A 23,688-nucleotide genomic window follows, 5' to 3' on the forward strand; every position below is an offset into this window, starting at 1 on the left:
GTGGTGGCGGGATGCTGAGAAATTTGTCATGAGACAGGAGGTAAGGGAAGGCTTTATTTATACTGGCTTCTTCTTGTGCTGATTGGATGATTACCTGAACATGCTCCTCCAGAACTAATGTGTTCTGTGTAGTCTAGGTCAAAGAGATGTGTTTTTAGTCTAGATTTGAACTGACAGAGTGTGTCTGCTTCCCGGACAATGTTAGGAAGACTGTTCCAAAGTTTTGGTGCTAAATAAGAAAAGGATCTACCACCAGCAGTCGATTTTGATATTCTAGGTATTATCAACTGGCCGGAATTTTGAGATCGCAATAGACGTGAAGGACTATAATGCGTTAAGAACTCGCTCAAGTACTGGGGAGCTAAACCATTTAGTGTTTTGTAAGTAATCAGCAATATTTTAAAATGTATACGATGTTTAATAGGGAGCCAATTCAGTGTTGACAGAACCGGGCTAATATGGTCATACTTCCTGGTTCTGGTAAGAAATCTAGCTGCTGCGTTTTGGACCAGCTGTAGTTTGTTTATTAAGCGTGCAGGGCAACCACCCAGTAGAGCATTACAATAATCTAGCATTGATGTCATTGTTGTATAATATCAAGAAAATGCAATTACCTGCCTCCTTGTTCATTGTAGATGCCTTTTTGTTACACATATTTAGCCAATGTATTGGATATAATGCATTGCATTCAATGTTGTTATTTATTTTGTTTGTAAAAGATGGCTTATATTGTTTTGGCATAGATGTACAGTAATTGGTTATGTATGTATATGTGACTGTGCCAACCCATGTTGAGAGGAGCAGAAAAGAGTGATTATGTATGTGCGCTAGAGGACTCCTAGAACTTTAAATGAACTCAGCCATCTTAGTTGAGTTTACTGGAGTTCAAGGACATGAAGAGGTGGACTGCTTGCACCTGCCTGGAGAAGGATCTGGGAAACTTTGGTGTCAACCTAACGCCTGTTGAAAAACAACAGGAGTATAAAAGACTGATGAACTGACTGCCTCTTGGGATACTGATACGCCAGTGCCCCCGACGCCTAGAAGCCCAGAGCTGAGGACAAGAAACCCCAAGCAGAAGATAAGAAGCCCAGAGCTTACTACACCTTTGATTCAAAACGTGATTATTGTATTTTATACTTAAACGATGAAGTTTTATTTGCCTTTATATTTTTGTTTATTATAAAAAGAAAAGTAACCAATTAAAATAAATTTAATTGATTACAAAATCTGCCTACTGAGACTTAGATTTATGATGCTGGAAGACTTTTAATGAGAACATACCACAGAGGAGTCTTCTGACCAAATTGTTAGTACCTTTTGAATGCTTATGGTTTAGGTCAGATTTGACTTTCTTTACCTTACCTGAGAATAATAAATAAATAGGTAAAAGGTGTTAAGAGTAAAGTACACACCGTAAAACATCATGAACGTATGAACTAATTGTTCCACATTTGTCATTGAGAGAATATGACGTAATTTAGATATATAGATGCTAGATACCATAGATACTAGAAACGTGACTTTCAAATGAAAGACTGGTATCAAAGAGCACACCCAGGTTCCTAACCTACAACGAAGACTTGACAGAGCAGCCATCAAGTGTTAAACAGTATTCTAGGTTATTACGTGAGGACGTTTTTTGTCCAATAATTAGAATCTCTGTTTTTTTTTCAGAATATATATATTTTTTTTAGGAAATTAGGAAATTAGTAGTCATCCGTTTTTTTATATCAGCTATGCATTCCGTTAATTTTGTGAATTGGTAAGTTTCGTCAGGGCGTGTAGAAATATAGAGCTGAGTATCATCAGCATAACAGTGAAAACTAATGCCATACTTCCTAATGATATCTCCCAAGGGTAGCATGTACAGAGTGAACAGCAACGGTCATAGTACTGAGCCTTGTGGTACTCCATACTGAACTTGTGATCGATAAGACATCTCTTCATTTACTGCTACAAGCTGATAACGGTCAGATAAGTATGATTTAAACCATGCTAATGCAATTCCTCTAATGCCAACATAATATTCGAGTCTATTTAAAAGAATGTTGTGGTCAATAGTATCAAATGCAGCACTAACGCGAATACACACATGGGATCATCTAAAGAGGGGAATCAAAACATATGGGCATCTAGTCTAGTACAGGGGCTGACCAACCGGGCATACACACAAGTACCAGACCTGGCATCAGATGTCTCCACCTGCCATGTGACTGCCGAGGATGCTGGAGGAATTTCACCAGGGTTCACCAGCTGGGGAACTCACCTGAGGATCAGAAGAAGTGCTCATATCCCATCCTCAGAGGGGAATGGCGCAGCAAGCAAGACGCAGAGCCATCCTTCCCGCATACAGTATTACCTGTTTGTACACGGGAAGACACCAAAGATGATGGAGTCCACTATCCAGTGGGCCAACCTCTGTTTGGAAACAGCCTTTCTCTTCCCCTATAGCAGACAAAGAGCTGGTGTGAAGTTCTGAATCTCTGCGTGCGGTCCAAGTACAAATGCTAGGTGTGAACAGGATATAGCAACGCATGGGCTGGTTTTGACTCCTCTGGGGGCAGTGCTTGCAAGTTCACCACCTGGTCCCTAAAAGGAGTGGTGGGAACTTTGGGGAGGATTCAACCTCCTGGTGCCTCTCAGGAACTTGATGATCAAGTTGTGTTTCCCCAGAGACTTACCATCTACTGCATCGTTGTGTGCGGCAATAGCGGCAACATACACTTTCAGGGTGGAGAGAGACAGCCTTCGATCCAACCCTTCTTGCAGAAAACAAAAGCACGACGTTGATAGGGCACCTACGAGATTCTTCCCTGCAGGAAGAACACCGATCAACGAAGAGGTTCCACTTCAGAGTGTAAGTGAAAGTGTGAACTACTGCTGGCGGTAGGTCACTTAGGTCCTCCACATGGTGCCCCGTCCCTGATGAAACCGGTCCTTCCTCATGGGATTCCGCCAGTGAGGGGCTATCGTGAGGAGCATGAGTTCTGGGAACCAGGTCTGGGTGGGCCAGTAAGGCGCAACCATCAAGACCTGCTCCTCGTATTCCCTGACCTTGCACAGTAAATGTGCGAGCAGGCTCACTGGGGGAAACGCATACTTGCGAGGGTCCCCTCGGTCAGGGAATAGAACAGTGGGTTGTCTCCGAGGACAAGAACAGGTCGAACTGAGCGATACCGAAGCGTTCCCAAATCAGCTGGACTGTCTGAGGGTGGAGTCTCCATTCTTTCCTGGAGGTACGCTCTTGTGAGAGCATTCTTGCCCTGCAGCGACAGCAGAAACTGGCACAGAGCAAGTTGTATTGCTAGCAACTTGAGGCAATTGATATGCCACTGCAGGTACTCAGGCAAGATCCCAATTCGTCATTCACTGACTAATAACGTAGAACGTGACAATGCTTGAGCTCTTTAAAGCAGGATGGATTCTGATTGGCTTTCATTGTTTTTGAAAGTGATTCCAACGATATCGTTTCTCTCTGCCATTATCATTATAATTGTGGTGTGGACACTGCTATTCTATTATATTTAGAATGATTTTTCTTTATCTTTATCTTTATCTTTATCATTATAGTTACCGTTCTTGGTGTGAATGGGCCTTTACAGTTGTCTGCGTTATGATGATGTTCTGTTTTTGGAATCACTAGGCCATGCAATTTTTTTCTTTGTTTCAGTGGCTTCTCTGTTGGCTGGAAAAAAATGGTAAACTGCCAGACTAGGTGTTCTCATTTGGCCTCCCATAAATAGCCCACATTATAGCGTGATGGAAGCTGGTGCCATTTTTAGGAGCAATATTTCCTCACTTTACGTTTCCCAATGTTGGGGCATCCTCTTAATCTTACATCCTTCACTTTAACCTTTGACCTTTTGTCTCTGCACTCTACATTAATCCTCTAGTCTATGATTTATCCATCAAATAAGATTCAATACATCAGGGCCAGACAAGGACTCTTAACATTTCTGAATGCTTTCAAAAGATTTGCGATCTACTTCAAATTCTTGTTAGCTTGAAAAATCCTCTCTTTGAATCACAGATAATACACACATGCCAGTTAAATGGTCATGTCCTGTCTCGGTTTGGTGCTGAATATGGGCAGCGAAAGGATTTGGCTGCATTATCCAGATACTTTTTAGATGCGTGTTCCCTCGTGAGACGCTGGAGTAGGCTACTCAGTTTCTTTCAATAAGAGATCCAGTTCAAAGAAACGTTCGCACCTCCGGTTGTGCGCAGATTGATGACTCGTGACACCCGTATTTCACCCAAAGAGGCTAGTAAACAAACGATGGCGGACAGGCTCAATATGGAAATGTGATTTTGATGTCTAAAAGACCAGGAAGTTATGACTGCACACGCTTTGCGGCTTCGTTCCGGGTAATATACTCCCAACACACTCACTCATTATAAACGGACCACGGTCAGGGCCAAATTGACATCAAATGAGGGCTTTGAATTAGCCCTTCTCGTCGGCATTGATTTATGCTCAGTGGTAAATTGCATCTCCTGAGGAGACGCGCATTTAAACAACAGCTTTTCAAGAGCGTAATTGATCTGGTTGTAAGAGATCCTGAAAGGGCTGGAGGCCCTCAGTCAGGAAAACATTAATTTCTGTGCAAATTGAAGAGAAAGAAAAGCATTCGTTTCAAAGACCGATTGCATTTCGTCTATTTCAAAGGCAGAGATGTTTTAACAATGATTACTTGTTTGATGAACCATGGCTAATTTACATATCACAATCTCATTGGGTGTAATTTGTAATATTCATTTTTATTCCTCCGTTATGTGACACAGGAGAGCCAAAAGTGACGCGCACTGCAAACAGTCGGTTTGATGGCCTACATGATGGCGTTCATTTGCATCAGTTAATTATTTCATTGTGTGTGCCTTTCTTTCTTAATTGGAATATAGGCTGTGTAATTGGGATGCTGGTGTCGTTTGAGTTTACGATGGCTTGTTTCACTAACTAATGAACGGTATTTCATGAGAGCCTTGTGGTGTGTAACACAGTGTTGCTGGTCTGTCCGCCCCAGCGATGTGCCTGCTAGCATGCCCTCTGAGCCCTGCAATTCACCCACTGTTAATGAGATTCTAATATATGCGCTACAGTTCAACAAGCACGAGGCTGCCTTTCTGCACCAGGGCTCATGTTTGGTGTGTCAAGGGTGTGTGTGTATCTGTGACAATAGTGTTTGCGTGTGTTTATTCTAATGAGGATCATTGCAGTTTCTGCTGATTGCTGTCCTCTCTAAGGCCAGGTGAACTTCCTCAAGCGACGGCCACATCTTGCCATCATTATTTTAGGAAATCGTTGTAGTCATCACAAACAGCTCTTTATAAAAGCACTTTTTTTTGTTAACTTCATCATTACGCAGTCTCCCAAGATGATAAATGGTGTCCCAAAACTGGTTAAAACATTTCTTTGTGGTATGGAGTATGAAGAAATTGGGGGGTGTTTTAACTGCCACAGCTTGTTATGTGATGGGAAAAGGCGCACATACATTTTAGATAAAAAAAATTCACGACTATATCTTTACTGTAATATGTTATTTTTCAAATACATTTGTGTGCATAATTGTGTTGTGAAGAGATTTTACTTTCTATGTTTTAAAAAAATGGTGGGGAAATGTTGCATCCATAAATACCCAGCTTTGAGGTTTTGCAACATTTCTCAAAATTCTACTGTACATGCTTTTTTATAACTAATGGCTTCCTAAAGACATGTTTAAGTAAAAAAAAAACATTGTGAATGTTAATACTTGGGTGAAGCATGTCTATATGTGCGTGTGTGCATACTGTATGATAGAGAATGCAAGAAAGTGAGACAGAGAGATACAAGAGAGCCAATCGTATTTGTTCTAAATGCACAATGCAGTCCATCCAAAAATCTGGGCCAAAAAACATCGATCCCAAAAGCTGGGCCTGGCGATTAGTTTCGGGAAGAAACAGAATGCATTGGATTCACTTGCTGCATTCATCATTCACGCACTCAATAGCTGGAAATATTCTGCCTCCCAGAGAGGAAAAAAAAAAAGTATGGTTGCAAATACAGCTCCTGTACTCATCAAAAGGGTAGTTAATGACTTAACAGCCTTTGTTTTAAATTGCTTTTAATCAAAAAGAGGTTCAAAAGACAATTTATAATACTGCAATTGTCTTGGTGGATATCAAAAGAGCTCACCTTTGATTTCCACCAAGACATTATGTTTTGTTTTGTTATATGTTAATTTTGTGACAGTAGATTCACAAATCAAGACATCAAATGCATGGATTAAAAGAGGAAAAATAGGAAGGTGTTAGACATTTCAAATCTTGCATTGCTTGTGCTACTTAGACCACACACAGAGATAAGGTATTCAGTTAACGTTCACTAGGGGTCCCCATTGCTCCTCTATTTGATCACAGAGACACACTTACTCATGCTGAGGTTCCCACTAAATATTACTTCCAATATATCCCGAAGTACTTTATTTTTGCATGCCTGTAGCCAAGGTCATAGGTTTGATTTCCAAGGAACGCATATACTGAGAAAATGTATAGCATAGTAAAAGAAAACCACTCAAACCAACCTCTGTTTTACTTTTTGTAGACTGGTTTTGAGAGATTTTGAGCATTTCATGCTGGCGAGGGCAGGCTGAGAGACTATCTTAAACTAAACCGCTAAGATCAGCAAACCAATTTTTTTGTTTGTTTCAGCAGGTAAAATGTAAGCCTGTCAGCATGTTAATTATGAACTTAAGTCATATGTGTACAGCCATAAATCAATTTTAACATCTAAATCCAAACTATCCTGTCTTGGAAAGCTGTAAAGCTTCACATATATCCCTTTTTTAAAATAAACATTTAAACAGAGTGCGTAAAATTTGCGTTTAGTAAAAGTAAATGTGTTTTGCTCATCTCTCTGCCTCTTTGGTTGCAGGGATGAGGGGTTTCCTTGCTTGCGATTGGTTGACTTTTTAGTGCACCTGTTCTGTCGGAAAGCCCTATTGGCTAGCTAAGATGTCACTCATTTTCGCCTCTTCTTCACGCGCTTCCCGCTCTTAGCGCTGGAGTACCAGCTTGACTGTTGGCCTTTCTGTCTCAGGAGAACTGCGCGAGTAAGTTCATTTAGGCAACGCGAAGATAAAAAGCAGACATGTTAACGCAAAAGCAGCGTCACAGGAGAGATGGGAACATTTCCGAGAGAGTCATTGGCGACCGCCGGTGGTTTTGCGCTCCCGTGCGCCAAGAGACGGATTCATAGGACGCGCGTCTACCGTTCTCGCGCGGAGAACACCACCAACTTCTACGGCGCGTGACTTCATAACGCCACCGGTCCGGACCTTTATACTTGTGTTTTAAACTTTATGTATTAAAGGAATAATAACACGAGATGAACAATGACAGTGACTTTCCCGGGCTTATAATAACGCTTTACCACTTTAGTAAAGGGATTGATTCTCGCTTCTAACGAAATTTTGGTGATAGTTAAAGGACACGGATTTTTTGAGGACCGCAACAACGCGAATCTGCTGCCGAACCAGTTACATTATCATATGACTTTCCACAGGATTATGCTATTTATTCAACAACTTCTCAAACTAGACAATTCATAATGTCATTTTTGGACAATATACTACAACTCAGAAAGCCAAAGATGATCGCTGTACGGATGGCGTTCCTGCACGCGCTCCTCGCCTCGTCTCTCCACGGAGGTAAAGAAACATTTACGCACATCCAAAACTTGTTGCGAGATGGCAAATCATGCAGAATAAATATAACGAGCATGATTACAAGAATTACAAGAATTCTTCATGCATTCAAACAACTGTTGTTAAGAGCAATGTCAGTGCGCTTTCATGTCTTTATCGCGAATGCAAAAAAGTTGATGCCCACTGCTCCCTATTCCACTTGACCCATTTTAACATCTTAATTTACACTTGAAATATTTATAGATGTGTACACACACTTCTGTGGTAAGTGGTTCGTGCGCTTGGTTGCTTGGAGAGACTGTGGCGCGCAGCGACAGCAGCGGTGTGGTTTTGTTGTGCCAAGCGTATAAATAATAGAAATGTTGGTTTCTCACCTTGTTGTTTTGCAGTCCTATAATGAATTATGCATGCATGTAGTTTGCTAGCAAGACAGAGATGTAGAAATAGGATGATTGAAGCGTCCTGCACCGAGTTGTCAAACGAAATATCGCGTGGAAACAACAATTTTATGATAGTGATACGAGCACAGCACACGGACGTGCAATTTTTTTTACGTTTTATCTATTAACATTATTATTATTATTTTGTTTTTTACATAAGAGGATTGTACATAACCTAAAGGTCTTCAACATCAAAAACGTATTATTGTGCAAATGAAAGTAAGTTTAATTTCTTCTCACAGGAGTATTTTCTCTTTCGCTTGTTAAATGAGCTGGTTTGGTTACAGTAAACGATGCATTTCGTTTAATTCATTTCAAGATGCGTTTTTAAATAGTTTATGGGGGCATTACTGTTATATTTGAATGGTTATCGAATAAATACCAATATATTTGCTATGCTAAAGGTGAGCCACCCTATTTTCACTCTCCACAGAAGCAAGAGACAGTGATGAAATGAGCAGGCTTGTGTTGTGTCCCGGCAGCGTGCTGTTTTTATTAATCCTCTCCAGCTGAGGACCCACAGTGGCCTTCACATCTATTTTTATTTATACTATCCCAGCAAGTCTGAAACTGGACATGTCATACAAACAAACAATTAGGCTGTGGGGGTGAGATAGAGATGGACAGAAAGTGTGGGGGATTGCAAAATTAGACAGTTTGTGTTGAAGATTTTCCAACGTGAGGGATGACAAGTTTGTCCAAGTGTGTGAGGGCTTGGATGGTATTAGAGATGTTGACTCTGGAGACAGCACTTGCTGATCAAGCACTGAAACTGTCATCATCATCATTACTGTTTTTTTCCCAGCCTCCGCAGCAAACGTGGCCTCACACTGCTGTGTGTAATGGACTGCATGCAAAGAGTACATCACTGGCAAGTTGAGACAGCATGTGGTTTGAATGCATGGAATTGTATCCGGTGAACTGTGCAATATCCACGGGAATATTTGCAGATTTGTGTTTGTAGAAAACCAAATTGTTGTTTGATTTATTTATGTTTTTTTTGTTTTAGACTACAGAATTGCTGACATATTGTAGGATGGACAGTTTGAATTGCGCAGAATATGAGAAATGGAAGCAAGAGGCGGCAAAAAACGTATAATGTGCATGTGTCTGTGTGATGGTGGGAGCTGATCCAGTGTTTGATGACTGAGGAGACAGATCTGTAAGCGAGTTACACCAAATTTGCAATTTGTCTTCAATTGAATGCCTGAAAACGCACCTGTTCTCAACAACGCCATCGATAAATCTGGGGGATGAAAGGTTTTTGTTGCTTCAGGGAGTTTTAGAAGCTTAATTGACAAAAGCAGATGGATGTTTACAGAAGGACTGTCTTCCAAGTAAGGCTTAGAGCTCATTTTCCTAGCTGTGCGAAAACTGACTGTGAAACATCTCTCATCTTCAGCATCTCCTCCCTTCGGCGTCTGAGGGCAGATATCTGTGTTTCGGGGCTGAACCGCAGGTCTGAACAGTTGTAACAAAACCAGAGGTGTGATTAAAACTGTCAGACTATCAGGCTGTCAAACAGTTGCCCTCTCACACACAGACACACAGACACACACACACACACACACACACACACACACACACACACACGTACATGCGTAGACACACTGGCCGTGCCTGTGAGCCAGGCCGAGCAAGGGGCCCATATGTTTGAGGGTTGGCTGACACCAGGGAGATGATTTGCTCTAGGGACACTGTGAAGCCTAAATCTCTTTCGCTCTCTCTCTTTCTACTCGCTCATACAAACACACACAGCCATGCAGGCATTCAGGCATGCTTATGCGCACAGACACAAACCCTCTTGGTTGGTTTTCTTGCTGTCAAACTTTCTAGCAAAGCAATAAATTGTGCATTTTTGCTTTTGTTTCTTAAATTCTTCAGATTAAATTCAAAACAGTGAGATTCACAGCTAGAAGTGTGAGAGCAGTGAGTGTGTGCTTTTAATAATCTATATCCAAAGAGGGGTAATCAAGAAGATATTTCCCCACAGATTGGCATCCAGAGAGAAAAGAGGGATAGTGGACAGGAGGGGGGCAGATGAGTGAAAGTAATGACTGTGATCATTATCTCCCATGTTTTTAATTGAGATAATGACCCAGAGGAAGACAATAAAACTCCCAACGGAAAGATTTATTTTCCTCCCCCTCCCCATTTCTGTCATTTCCTCCTTTATTTTTTCTCCTTTCAATTTCCTAGAAGTGACTGCATGAAATTTCATCAGTTTTGATAGCCCCACTTCCAAGATGGCTCTATAACCCCGAACAAAGGAGCGTTGTTATTCAGGAGTCTAAAGGTAAATGTTTCCTTAGAATTCCTCTGTTGTGTTCTCGTACAAAATACTTAAATTCGATTCTGTTACTTCTAACCCTCAGAGGCAGAGAGAAAGAAGTTTGCCTAGACCAAAATAATTTTTCCATTACAACTGCAGAAAGACCAGTTAGCAAGTTCCCATTTTGCAAACGTAATAAAATTGAAAACTTTCATCTCAGCAAATTGATTTCAGTCGGATTCAGAAAGGAAGAATGAAGAGGAGGGGGAAAAAAATCATTAGATCATTGAAGCATGACTATACCATGGGACTTTTGGAATTTGCGTATAGCGGTGAGAACACACACACACAAACCCGCTTTACTTTTATTAATTCATTCACTCATTCTGTGACTTTGCGAAGGAGATTTTTGCATTAGGGAAGGACAGCAAAAGCAATGACTTGATAGATTGATAAAAAGATCTATATAAATAGATATTTGTGACTTTGTAGATGTTTGATATGCATATCTCTATTTTGTTGCTTTGTAGAAAAATATCCCCCCCCCTCCATCTTGCTATCTATTTGCAGGCTGCTGGAAGGTATTTTTCTGTCATTAATGAGACTCGGCCGGCAGTTCATTTAACACGTACATGCCCCCAGAACGCCTGAGAAATTATTGGCATTATCATCAGCTAGACACCACATATTCTCGCGCTCTCTTTAGGATGTATTGTAGCCATATGGTATTGGCTCTGGAAATTAGAGTTGCACTTTTGTGTTACTAGTTGGGTATCATTCTCTTTTTCTTTCTCACTGTGGCAATTTTCTCTATCGATTGGACTGGGTTCTCTTTCCTGTGATGATGTGAGAAAAGGAGAGCAAAGGAGGGGAAAAAAGAGGATACTAGAGGTGTTAGAGGTGGCTCTTGTTTGTGTAGATGGAATAATTAACGCTCATTAAGAGGGTGATGAGAGGCTTAGGGGTAATGCTACTTGTTAGGATAATTAGAGTCAAATAGGCCTCATTATGCAAATTGGGAGGAAGTATGATTCTGTCAGTGTTTACCTGAACTCTGTCGTACCAATGACCCCAGATTGAGATGGCAGTGTAGAGTGAAGCAGAGTATCTAAAGAAAAGACAAAGCGGGGATAATGAGCTGTTATAGAGAGAGAGGAAATAAAATAAAGGATGATCTATTTAAGAGATGTGAATGAGAAAAACGAGTAATGAGATGACAGAAACGAGGGAGGATGGATGAAATCTGTAATCTGTAATCAAATATAAGCTCTGAGGGCAATAAAGAAGCTGCTCCATTTTCAAGGAAATGAAATGTTTCTCAAATTATTTTACCATAGAGAGATCAGTGGATAAGCCTTTCAGGGCAGCTCCATTGCAGAGAGAAAAACAACTCTCTTTAATAGGATAGGTGACAATATTAAAACGAAATACAATGCCCCCCAAGCAGCAGTGACAAAGCTAACACCGTGAAGTCATTGCGATGTTGTGAAGACCACTGGATGTGCCAGTATTCTCACATCCCTCTAGAGAGCACTTGTGTAGTGGTCTCCAAATCATTTTAAGGCTCTAGAAGCCAGAACTCGGAAATATGTTGCAGGTATGGGATTTTATGTATTTATGAAGCTTGTGTTCTCTATAGTTGTCCGTAAGGCACCGACCTCTACTGTGGCTGAGGTGTGTGTGTGTGTGTGTGTGTGTGTGTGTGATGGATCGAGGCTCTCGTTAACCGCAGGCCTCAGTGGGTGATTACTTCTCAACATGTTGCATGTCCTGCTGAGTTTTGGCACCATGATACACACACACACACACACACACACACACACACAGATGAGACCTAAATGACTTTGCTCAGAGTTTGGTGGAGCGCTATGTGTATAGCTCATCTTGGCACCAGATCACTCCATCACTTTGCCTGGCATAAGTTCTGTCAGATGGTCTGTCTGCTTGACGTGACCTTACTGCTCTCTCTGCGCCTGTGATGCAGTAATAGATAAATAATGCTTCTGTTCACAACATAAAAGCTACCTTGGTGAACAACTTAAAATAGAAAGAAACAAATTACATTCTGCATGGTGCAAGACTACATTCTGAATCTTTTGCGCTGTCTCATAAGCAATTTCCGGTTCTGTCTGTTGGTGGCCAGGTAAACAGCTGTATTTTTTGTTCTATTAAATAGATTTGATTGAAACATTTTTATTCAGCCAATTAATATTAATGCTTAACAAGCAACAGATGAACAGATGAAGATTTTTTGCCCTGTCGACATTTTCACTAGCCCATCCACAAAGAAATGGATATGAGTTATTTATAAAATATTAGTTTTATTGCAATGTTTTTATATTTGCTTATAGGCATATACATTTTGTTCACTCAATTAATTTTTGTGTATCTTACTGTCTGTACTTAATTGGCTTGAAATAAAAATTTCTATCTGTTTAGTAAATGCATGTTATAGATCTTTTTGTGAATCATTTATCAATTTTTTTACTTCATAATGTTTAATGAAAATCTCACAACTCTGTCTCATAACTTGTCTCTGGTGACGTATGTTGGATTTCTCCAATCATCTAGTCCACTTAAACCTCACCCCTTCACAATCAACTCAAGCCTGCATTCATTTCAGCACAACACGCATATTTTAAAATCCAATGCATAGAACCAAGTCCCTGCGATACAGGGTTTCATTTTTTATAATCTGTTACTCTTGGATGTACGTCACAATGAAAAAAAAAAAAAAGATCTGTCTTTGCAACTTTATTGTATACTTTTCAGTGGGCAAATGACTGAACACTTATCAGCTGACGCAAAACTATGTCACACTGGTCCCAGAGCAGTGGACCATGCGTTTTGTTGAGCCAATGTGTTATTGGCTCAATGTGCATTACAAATATGCCACGTGTGAAACAAAAAGTTTTGTAGCACAAGACACTCTTCCCCAAAATGACCTTTTGATGTTGTGAACACTGACATTAAGCTTGGGCGTGTTTAATGTAGCAGTTGATGATCGTAAATATCATGGAGATTGTATTATGTATATCATGGAATTTGTGCCATCCATGGACATTTGTGATAAACTTTTAGCATTTCTGACTGTACCGATCCCTGAGATAGTCATATCCGTGTGTCTGTGTGTGTACAAAATAATGAACCTCGGCTAACACCTACGTCCATGCGTCACATGGACACACACGCTCACAATGATATTGATGCACATCTGACATTTTGAGGCTCCATTCGTCTTGAGAGGTGGGGTTGAGGGGGTGTGGGGTGGGACCGGTGACATTTCATGCAGCCATAATGTTATTCATTATGGCAGAGGGGCATTGGAGAGGGTACAGCGGGCGCTGCTTGTGTGTGCCACAACCCATCTGTCTCTTTGCCCCCCTCTTTTCCTTTCTCACTCCCCCTCTCTCTCACTTTCTGTGGGTGAAATGGCAGCAGCGTTTTTCCTTTCACCCCGAGGCCTCAGAGATATCCCCGCCTGCTTTCCCCTGATAAGACAAACCTACAGCACTTACCTTTCCCTCTCTCCTCTGCTCTCTCTTCTCCAGCTTCTGCTTTTGGAGGCAGAGAGGTGTGTAATCTTTGGGGAACTTTATGTAAGTGCAGTAAAAGAGACCTGTGATATTTGCTTTCACTCAGAATTCTGCTGTTGGTACCTCTTTAAAGTACAGATGCTTTGAGTGGCTCTGCTAATGTGTTAGGAGTGATTGTACAAAGCCAGTTATTGTTAAGTAGCCAAGTAAATAGACTGCCATTGTTTAAAAGTACAAAGCAGCATTTAATATAAACCTTGTGAAATGATTGATAGTTGTTTCATTGGTGCTGTATAATTTCATCATATTTTAAGAGTTTTGTTTTGCTTGGCCTTGGATTGAACCATGCTGCATCTGTAAGAGGACTGATTGAATGCTTAAGCGATTATTCTGCAATAGCTAGCGTCCACTTACCTACAGTACCATTCTGCAATTAATTCACCTAATTAATATTCATGAGGTCAGCTGATAGGGTCTATAATGTGTACCACAAATTTTCAGAACAAACTTACTGTAGGCTCTTAATAATGTTTCTTTTTTCACTCCAGATTACTTTTATTAACTAGCTATTTTTAGTTTAGTGTTTTTTTAGTTCCTATTTAAAATGATTACATTTTATTTATTTTAAATTCTTTTATATCTAAATATTTATTTGTAAATATTAAAAACATTTGTGATAGGGGACAGGGGGAATGCTGGAGCTTTACCAAATCAGCATATTAAAATGATTTCTGAAGGATCATGTGACACTGGGTGTGTCTCAATCAGCTCCCTAGTTCAGTAGTCAGGCCACTGATCAGGGAGTTGGCCATTTTAAGGGATTTCTAACATAGAATTTATTTAAGGCTGAAATGTTGCACGTATATGTAACAAGCAAAGCATTTATGATAATGTAGGCTACTTTAACAATATTACTTTTTTCTAAATCAGTTTTGCCCCTATATAAAAATGAGGTTTTATTGTTGCGTTGATGATTTTGGTCACTTGCGTCTCTTGAAATGTCACCATACGCTTACGGTCTCCTCTCCTCAATCCACGCGTTGTTACTGCTCAGAGTTCTTTCCGCTCTCCATATCTTTCTCTATCTCTCCCAGCTGGCTGTTTAAGTGCTGTTTACTCATTTGCCATTCCTGAGAGAGGTAATTAAGGATGGTACAAAGAGAGAGAGAGCGAGAGAAAGCAGGGAAGGAGAGTTGGTTTTATTACCACAGAGTTCCACTTGCAGTCATGTGCTCTGTGTGCCTTTACTCAACTGCCTACTTCTCTTTTTTCACCTGGCTGCCTCCCTTTTTTCATCCCTCCTTCTCCCTTTCTACCTGTCTTTTTGCTGTCATACAGCTCTTCTGCATGCACTCCTTCTCAATGTTGCTCACTGTCTTCTCCCTGTCTCTGATCTTTCCCTTTGTTAAACCTGTTCTCTCTTGTTAGGGCAGAAAGGATGTCCAGAACTGTGCGGTAGAGTGTAGTTTAGCCCAGGGCTTAACCTGTAAGTATCCCTACAAGCAGACAAGATACTTCTGTATGGGTTTCTCTCAAGAGGGAGGGAAAAGAGAGTGAGGGAAATTGAGAAAGAGAAAATCATTGTTCAGGACTCATTCACGTCTCTATAGATCAGAGTGAAAATCTTTTATTTTTGAGCTGCCACTCTCTTCTCTGAAGCCTGAAGACGAAGAGAATCACCCTCTCTGGTTTTTCTTTTTCACATTCTCTCATCATGGATAAAATAATTCTTGCTTCTTGTGCTTTGCTGGTTTCAACTAATCCAAGTTTCTTTCCAAACTGTTCTGAAAGAACTACATACACACACAGGTTCTCCTATTAGTTTGTGTCCTACAGGATGGGTTTGGGTTTGTGTTTGTGTTTTTTTATGTGTGGGAAGCCTAGAGGCTGTGTGTAGAAGGATTTTCTGGAGTGTATATATTTTGCTAACTGCCTGATTTCTTCTATTCACACACACATGCAAACATATTGCACGACATAGAGCATTGGAAGATCATGAAATGATGTGGACATTCCCTTTTAAAAGTGGAAGTAAGTGCATGTGTATGAAAGTGAGGTTTTGTGTGTGTGCTTCTGTGGGAAAAGGAGCGCGCTTGTACCACTTTCAACATTCAGTGAGTGTGTAATTGTCTAAAATAGCTTTGCGTCCCCAAACTCCCAACCATATAATCACAGTAGAACAACGCACTGAACATTAAGAGAGTGAGAGAGGTAACTTGAGACAAGTTAGAGGACTCTCATCGTCTCTTCATGCGCTATTCATCCTCCCGATTTCCTGTGTAGATTCTCTGTGTACCTGACCTCTGAATTCTGCTGAAAAGTGTTTGTGAGTAATTTGCCTTTATGCTAATCTGAAACTGGAGAGAGTGCTAATGTGGCCTGGCAAACTTCTCTGTTTACAGATTGAAAGAGAAAGAATGAAAGGATGGATGGCATCGCATCGGTTTCTTCCTTTAGCCTCCTCACCTTTCTTTCAACCCAAACCTTATCCAATTTAATCATTCATTGTCTTGTTTTTATACGTTGACGTCATTAAAAATTGCAAAAGGTTAGAGCTGTGGTGCTTATTAGGGATGTTCATTTATTTCTTTTCCTGACCGACAACCAACGCTCGTTCACCGTTCATTAACCGCTAACCGACAAGATTGTTAAGGTGAGACACGGCAGGCAAAAACATCGGGGTTTTTTTACTGGTCAATTTTGAGATTTTTGGATATCAATATTGTCTTCAATAACATGTCTTCTTTAAGACTTGTGGTGAAAAAAAGTCTGAAATACACATTTAGGTCTTTATTTTATTACACTTTGTCTGTTTGCGTCTGTAGATTTCTCATAAATTCAACAAAAGTTGGCGTTCTTAATCAACATGCTGCTCCGCGATCGCTGTCTGCTCCGTCATCACATGCACCGCTGGAAAGCTCTCTCTCTCCTGTACAGTGCTGTCCGATCCAAATATGGTCATTTCCTTTTTATCAGCAACCAATCGTGAAAGTAAAAGGGCTGAATGCGCAATCTCATTGGCTGATGATAAATCTTTAAAGCCCGTTTTCTCAAAATGACTTTTCTCTCATACTCCAAGTCCGAAATCTCCACTTCAGTAGCACATGTATACACCAAACTCTCCAGTCTTGTACCTAGTTATATTATGAAGACATTTACAGAGGGATTTGTAAATATATTATTCCTAGCCTGATTTATATAACATTTTATTCCAAAAAACATGGCGAAAATCTTTTTTTTAAGGCTATTGACAGTATTTTCTGATTTACAGGACAACAAAAGTAGATATCCATAAATCCCTCTGTAATTCTTTTCCCATCTAATATGTGAACACAATGAAAAAATAATTTTTAACCTGGCTTTATCCAATACTCAGATTTCGTTTTTTTTTATATATATGCAAATAAGCGCATATTTAATTAGATATTGCCTAATTTGCACATTTAAACATTAAATTACAGAAAACTTGTAATACATTTTTTTCTCATCTTAATGTAGGTAATCAACTGGGAAAGTTTCATGGTGATATCTGCTAGTTAAAATTTTTCTCGCTTTCTTAACTTAAAATTAAGTCTCGCCTTAACCACCCAGCCAAATTTGAATGATAAAAAAAAGGTCAAGTAATGTTATCAAGTAATGTAACAAGTTATCAAAATCTTGAAAAAATAAGCAGAATTCTCTGCTCTCAAATAAAAAACGTACACTCATTGGTGGGCATGTACTGCCGATGATGGCACCATGTAGCAGCGGATTATCAGTGAATCCCAGTTGTCTTGGATGAAAGTGTGTAAAACAATACGGTGTAAAATGTTCGCAAAAAGGTAATATGCACTTACGCAACGAAGGCAAAGCTAGCTATCAAACTGTAGGCTGTCTGTAGTAACAAACGGTAATGACAGTAACTCGTGATTGAGTGGGCGAACCACTGATGCTAATCATAGACTGTATAAAACAAGATGCTAATGCGCTCTAGTTATTATAGTGTTAGTGGAGGGGCCATACTCAGTGGCTCCAGTGCGTCATCGAGCCATTATTTCAGGCCTGCCCAAAAAATCCTGAACACAAAACTGGTGAAAAACTGTTTAACAATCTAACTCCAAATTTCAGTACTACATAGTTCAGTCTTTGTAACGTGTTTTCAGCTGTATGTGGGTGGTGTACTGCGTTTTTTTTGGTTTGGTTTGAATATCGTTACAAGCCTAAAGTGCTAGTGTTAGTGCTGTCTAGATGTTAGTGCTGTCTTCCTGTTTAGAAATTGGCGGCATGAGGCTAGGGTGTTCTGGGTGGTTGGCAGAGCATTGCTGTATGGTTGCTAGGTGGTTGCTTACTGGCACAAGTCAGAAGAGCCCACTTGCAAGTCTCTGATATTCTGGTCCCTAGATATAGTTTGCGTCCCTCCTTCAATGCAAGATTCATCATCTTCCAGGCGAAAATCATTTTTCCAAGGTTTCATTCCTTAGAATAGCACACTTCTCAGAAAGCTGCACTATTTGACATATCATTCATATCTGCAGCACAAATAGTGCAGTTAATTACTTAGCATTAGGGTTTTGGACAAAAAAACGAATATATGCAGTAGTAATAGTGATTCCTGTCTTGGCAAGCACCCCCAATAAACACATGTCCATGTTTTTTTTGCATTGTGTGCATGTTTTGAGAGAGTTTCCTTCTAGGTTATTGAGCCAAACCCAGTTGCTTAAATTCCAAGATATGCATATGCAATGTGTTCATGTTTGTACCAAAAACTGCATTGTCTGGAACTCGGCAGGGCTCAGGGACTTAGTCTCTCCTTATTCCCTCCCTCATCTGCCTACACACACATCTCACATTACAGAACCAGTAGACTGTGAGAGGAAGTCCTTTCACAGCACACTGCAAATGTTTTGTTTTCAGATATTTGATAGTGAATTAAAAAATTATAAATCAAGTGAACATTTTAAATTCAGCATATTTGTGTGCCATTTATTTGCTAGAATTTATATTATTTGTTTCAGACATCGTCCATTCTGCTCTCCTAGATATTGGCATCGGCCATTTAAAAAACACCCATATCTCTGTTAATCACTAGTGCTGATTGGTCAGTGCAAACAAAATCTGTGGCATCCTGTGTGTGTGTGTGTGTGTGTGTGTGTGTGTGTTCATGTGAAAAGTGACAGACACATACTGTACATCTACTGCACTCAGGCACAGCTTAGGGAAAGGTCCCTGGGATAAAAATGAAATTACATTCATTATCAGAGGTTAGAAATCCTCACCACTCCATTTGGATTAGATCAGTTTGGTGTGATCATGTGTGTGTGTGTGTGTGTGTGTGTGTGCGTGTGCGTGTGTATGTGTGTTCTTTTTCGTACATTTGCCAAAGGGTATAACTGGGCCAGACAGGCTAAGTGTTGTGTGTGTGTGTGTATGTGTGTGTGTGAGAGAGAGAGAGAGAGAGAGAGAGAGAGAGAGAGAGAGAGAGAGAGAGAGAGAAAATAAGTGGGCTAAGATTACATGTCAGTAGTACAGTTTAAATGTGAATTTTTATTAAAACAGTCAATAAACAGACAAAAGCACTTAATTTTTACGAAGACCAACATGGTTCCTCTGAGAGCTGTTACCAGGCAGGAGAATAAATAGCATGAATATCAGCATAATGGCTGAGAGAGCGAGAGAGAGAGAGAGAGAGAGAGGGAGCGCCAAGCGCTTCGTTTTCATAAAAGGAAAACAGTCTATCTCCTTCTCTCCCAAAGCTAGCCATGCTGTGATGAGGAAGCACAGAGCTAATGTGCCTGTCTGTCTGTCTATAGAATTCTTTTCATGTTTTCTCCTCTTTATATTTTTGTTCTTGCGTAATGTGTTGCCTCAGATATTTAGATAGCAGTCAAATTCAAAACACATCAGAGAATTGTGGATATGCAGTTTAGGCTCCGAGTAAGCAAATTTGTTGAGATTTTGGAACTTAACAAGTGAGGGCCCTGATGACTTAAATTCTTTTGCATTTTCATATTCACATTCATATTTTCAGCACGTGTGTGTCTTTTTATGCATTTACTACCACCGCTCCAAACCTGTTTGACTTTATTTCTTCTGCAAAACACAAAGGAAGATATTTTGAAAAATGTTGATAGCCAAACAGTTTTGGTTACCATTCAAATCCATTATATAGACAAAAAAAAACCACTGAAACATTTCTCAAAATATTATCTTTTATGCTCCACAGAAGAAAGAAAGTCAAACAGGTTTGGAGCGACATGATGGTGAGTAAACAATGACAGAACTATCCCTTTAAATATCTCAGTCTTATTTCAAACTAGTCCCATTTTCATGTGTAGTGCAGGTGGGTTGAATACAACATAAAAATCTGAAATGTGTGCGAGAGAGAAATAATTTTGTATTGTGATAAAGTCTTTTAAATTTATAAGATTGCATTAAACCTAGGCCTACACTTTTGATTCTGCTAAACTTGATCTGTTTTTCTAAATTCGTATTTTTGTCTTCTTCAGTAGAATGTAAGTCATATGGGATTAAAGGGACATGAGGGTGGGTAAATGATAGGGGTGTAACGATACAAATTGCGATACTGAACTCATCGCGATATTTTAAGCCAAAATAAAGAAGATAGTTTTTTTTTTATTATTATTGCTTTATTATTATTATTATTAAAGTAATATTTGTATTTTTATTATTATCAGGACCCACAAATATTCCCCCATTAAATTATTGTTATCATAAACATTATATTCAACATTACATATAGTAGTTTAATGTAGTAATGTGTTTCTCATGCAGTAGCCTATCTTTCATGCATTCATTGGATGTCTTACACAGATGAGCCACTCTCCCGGTGCTCGCTATGTCCCGCCTCTCCCGCTAATGCACTATACATATAAGAATAAACCATCTAAAAAACTTTAAATAATCATACTACTTAAACAAAATGTGATTTGGTTCAATGATGTTCGCACTTTCACTTTGAGGAGTGCCGTTCCAGCGCATGCACTTCAGATGATCAATGCAATCAATCACAGTTCTAATTGTAAGAAAGTGTGTCAAAATGACTATACCAAACTGTAAAGGTGATGATACACAGGGCAACTTTTTGAGAAATATTGCTGGGCAATGTTGCCATCAATGGGCAACCAGATGAGACACAGGGCCCACGACCAATCTAAATTATCCAGATATAAATGTATTGCCCATTTTCAATGGGAAAGTGCCCAAGCAACAATCGCTTGGCAAGATTGCCCAGCAACATTACTCAAAAAGTTGCCCTGTGTATCATCACCTTAAATGGTTAGTTCATCCCAAAATTGTAATTCTGCATTTACTCGCGTCATGCAAGCATTTGAATGTTTGTGTTTATTACAGTATATGCGCGTCGTTGTAAATCTTTTCATCATATAAAGACATGGTGTCTCGTCAGAAGAATTGGATTCGAATTAGTCCACTAGATTGATTATCATAAAAAATATCTTCGTTTGTGTTTGGAAGTTAAATAGAAACTTACAGGTTTGAAACGACATGAGGGTGAGTAGCCTACATGAGGACAGAATTTGCATTTTTGTATTTACATTTTACATTATAACTTATTAATACAGTAAGCTGACTCCTGGATAAAATAACTCTATATTGCAAATCATATCGTTTACCGCATTTTTATATCGTGGGTGTGAAGTAACGAATTACAAATACTCACGTTAGAAATGGAACTTTTTTGATTAGTTTAAAAAATGTGTAATTTTACTTTTACTTGAGTAGGCTACATTTAAAGTGATGTATCGGTACTTTTACTCCGCTATTTTCCTTCCGTTTGTGGTCATTACTCGTTACATGCTTGTTTTATCCATCAACGTGATTGGATCGAGTAATCAGTCTTGTGACAGTCGTCAAATCAAATTCTGCATAGAAAACTTTAACCGCTAGCTGTTACTCGTGGCTGCTGTGGAAGTGCATTCTTCAAGCATCAATTCAATCGAGATATTAGCGTCTTCCTCTAATATGCTAAGGTACATTTCACATTTCTGCTTGCTTAATGATCTTTATATAGGCTAGCCTATCTACAGGGCATGATATTTGGTTTAAGGTTGGGGGTTGCGTACAGTGTAAACTCCCTCAAGTGCTATGTTCATAATATGCGCGTAAATGCGGTGAATTCCCGCTCCCATTTAACTTAGCTGCTACTTAATTTAGATACACGCGTCGCGATCTGTGCACTGCTGCGTATCTGCCTCGCGCTCGTCATGCAGCATCGCTTGGAGAACTCAGCAGCTTGTTCAGTCTTGAGGAGTTTAGTATGAGCATGCGATGCGCGCTGTGAAGGTGTGTTGGGGACAGTCTAAAACTGTGGAAAAACACCTTCTGTACTGACATTGGAGGACCAGATTCAGTATGGAGTACAACTTATGAACATGTCGTTAACTTGAACTGCGTTCTGTCAGTGCGTGACTACAGCTCGTTAAGAAACAACGTTGTTTGATTGATCCATTCCATACAATCTGCCTTCATTTAGCAAGTGCACTTGCGCAAAAACATTTTTCAAGTTCAACATTGTTGTTGTTGTAGATGCTGCTGATAGAACAGATGCGCGAGACTACAAAGAGACATGCATTTGTTTTTGTGTGTTTCTTTTGTATAAGTTTTCCCGGATATACTTCCCTATTTAATGCACAGTTTTCCTTATAAATTATTAGGGCTGTCCCCGACTATGGATTTTCATAGTCGAATCAGAATCGTCATGTCTTGCCTATAGTCGACTAATAGTCGAATCATGTGTATGGGGGCGGGGCTTTAACGTTTCAAAGCCGCGATGTACAGAAAATCACACTAAGATATAGAAGAAAATGTATAAAAACATTTTGGATCAATAAAACTAAGAAATAACATAACTCCAGAAAGGCCACACTGCAGACAGGATTTGCATTTCACATGCAAATCAAATTAAATCGGCTAACGTTAAATTACCTGTGCGAGCAGGCCAGCCTACAGCACAACATCGATGCACCGAAAAAATAAACAAATAATTTACTAAAATTAAATTAGAACAGAATAGGCCTATACCTTTCTAATAAATAAAAAATACAAAACGAAATAAATTAGAATCAAGTCACAAGATGAGGAGCAAATGTGTGCAAAATGCCTAAAGTGCAGGGGAACATATATTCAAAACACAAGCCACAAATAGTTAGATTAGATAACCCTGACAGATTAATAAATAAAATAAAAATAAAGAAATTATTAAAATAACGATAGTAGCCAGAATTTTCAACTTTGTCTTTTTAACTGCAGAAACAACAATAAATGCTAAACTGGAGGCAGTCTTTTTAGCTAAAAATGTTCACAGCATCCAAAAATCAAATTAGAACCGGCTGAAAAGTTTTGAAATCACTTGTACCCTACCTGATCGAGAGAACAAATCCAGTCTTTCAGAAATACATTCTAACGTGAAACCCAGTCTATGCGTGAAACGTGTTAACGTTGGCCGGCAGAAGTGCGATCATGGTTTTCCTGATGCTAAATCCAGCCTTGGAGAATATCCTTTCTGATGGTGTACATCCACACTTTAGATTTTCTTATCCCAGACATTGTTAAAGATTTAAATCCTTGCCGCGAAGACGCTCCTCTGTCGGTCACGGATCGAAAGTGAAACTTAAATCTGTCACGGTGTTTGGATTTATTCACGCACGTTATAAAATATTTATTAAAAGCTTCTTTCTTTGCACATTTTTATATACAGCATTATCATAATAGGCTGAATATTAACGTATTGACATAAA

The 23,688-nt window shown here is 39.5% G+C and overlaps 1 protein-coding gene across 1 annotated transcript in view; it reads left to right on the plus strand.

Moving 5' to 3' along the window:
- The first annotated feature begins 7,042 nt into the window (after positions 1–7,042).
- Positions 7,043–23,688, plus strand: part of LOC311293577 (transmembrane protein 132C) — a 215,224-nt gene continuing 198,578 nt past the window's right edge. Inside the window, exon 1 of the mRNA XM_084413963.1 lies at positions 7,043–7,688. Coding sequence (XP_084270089.1) covers positions 7,589–7,688 — 100 coding nt within the window. The 5' untranslated portion in view covers positions 7,043–7,588. The remainder of the gene's footprint in view (positions 7,689–23,688) is intronic.

The sequence above is a fragment of the Rutilus rutilus genome (assembly GCF_951802725.1).
Source record: "Rutilus rutilus genome assembly, chromosome: 7".
Lineage (NCBI taxonomy): Eukaryota > Metazoa > Chordata > Actinopteri > Cypriniformes > Leuciscidae > Rutilus > Rutilus rutilus.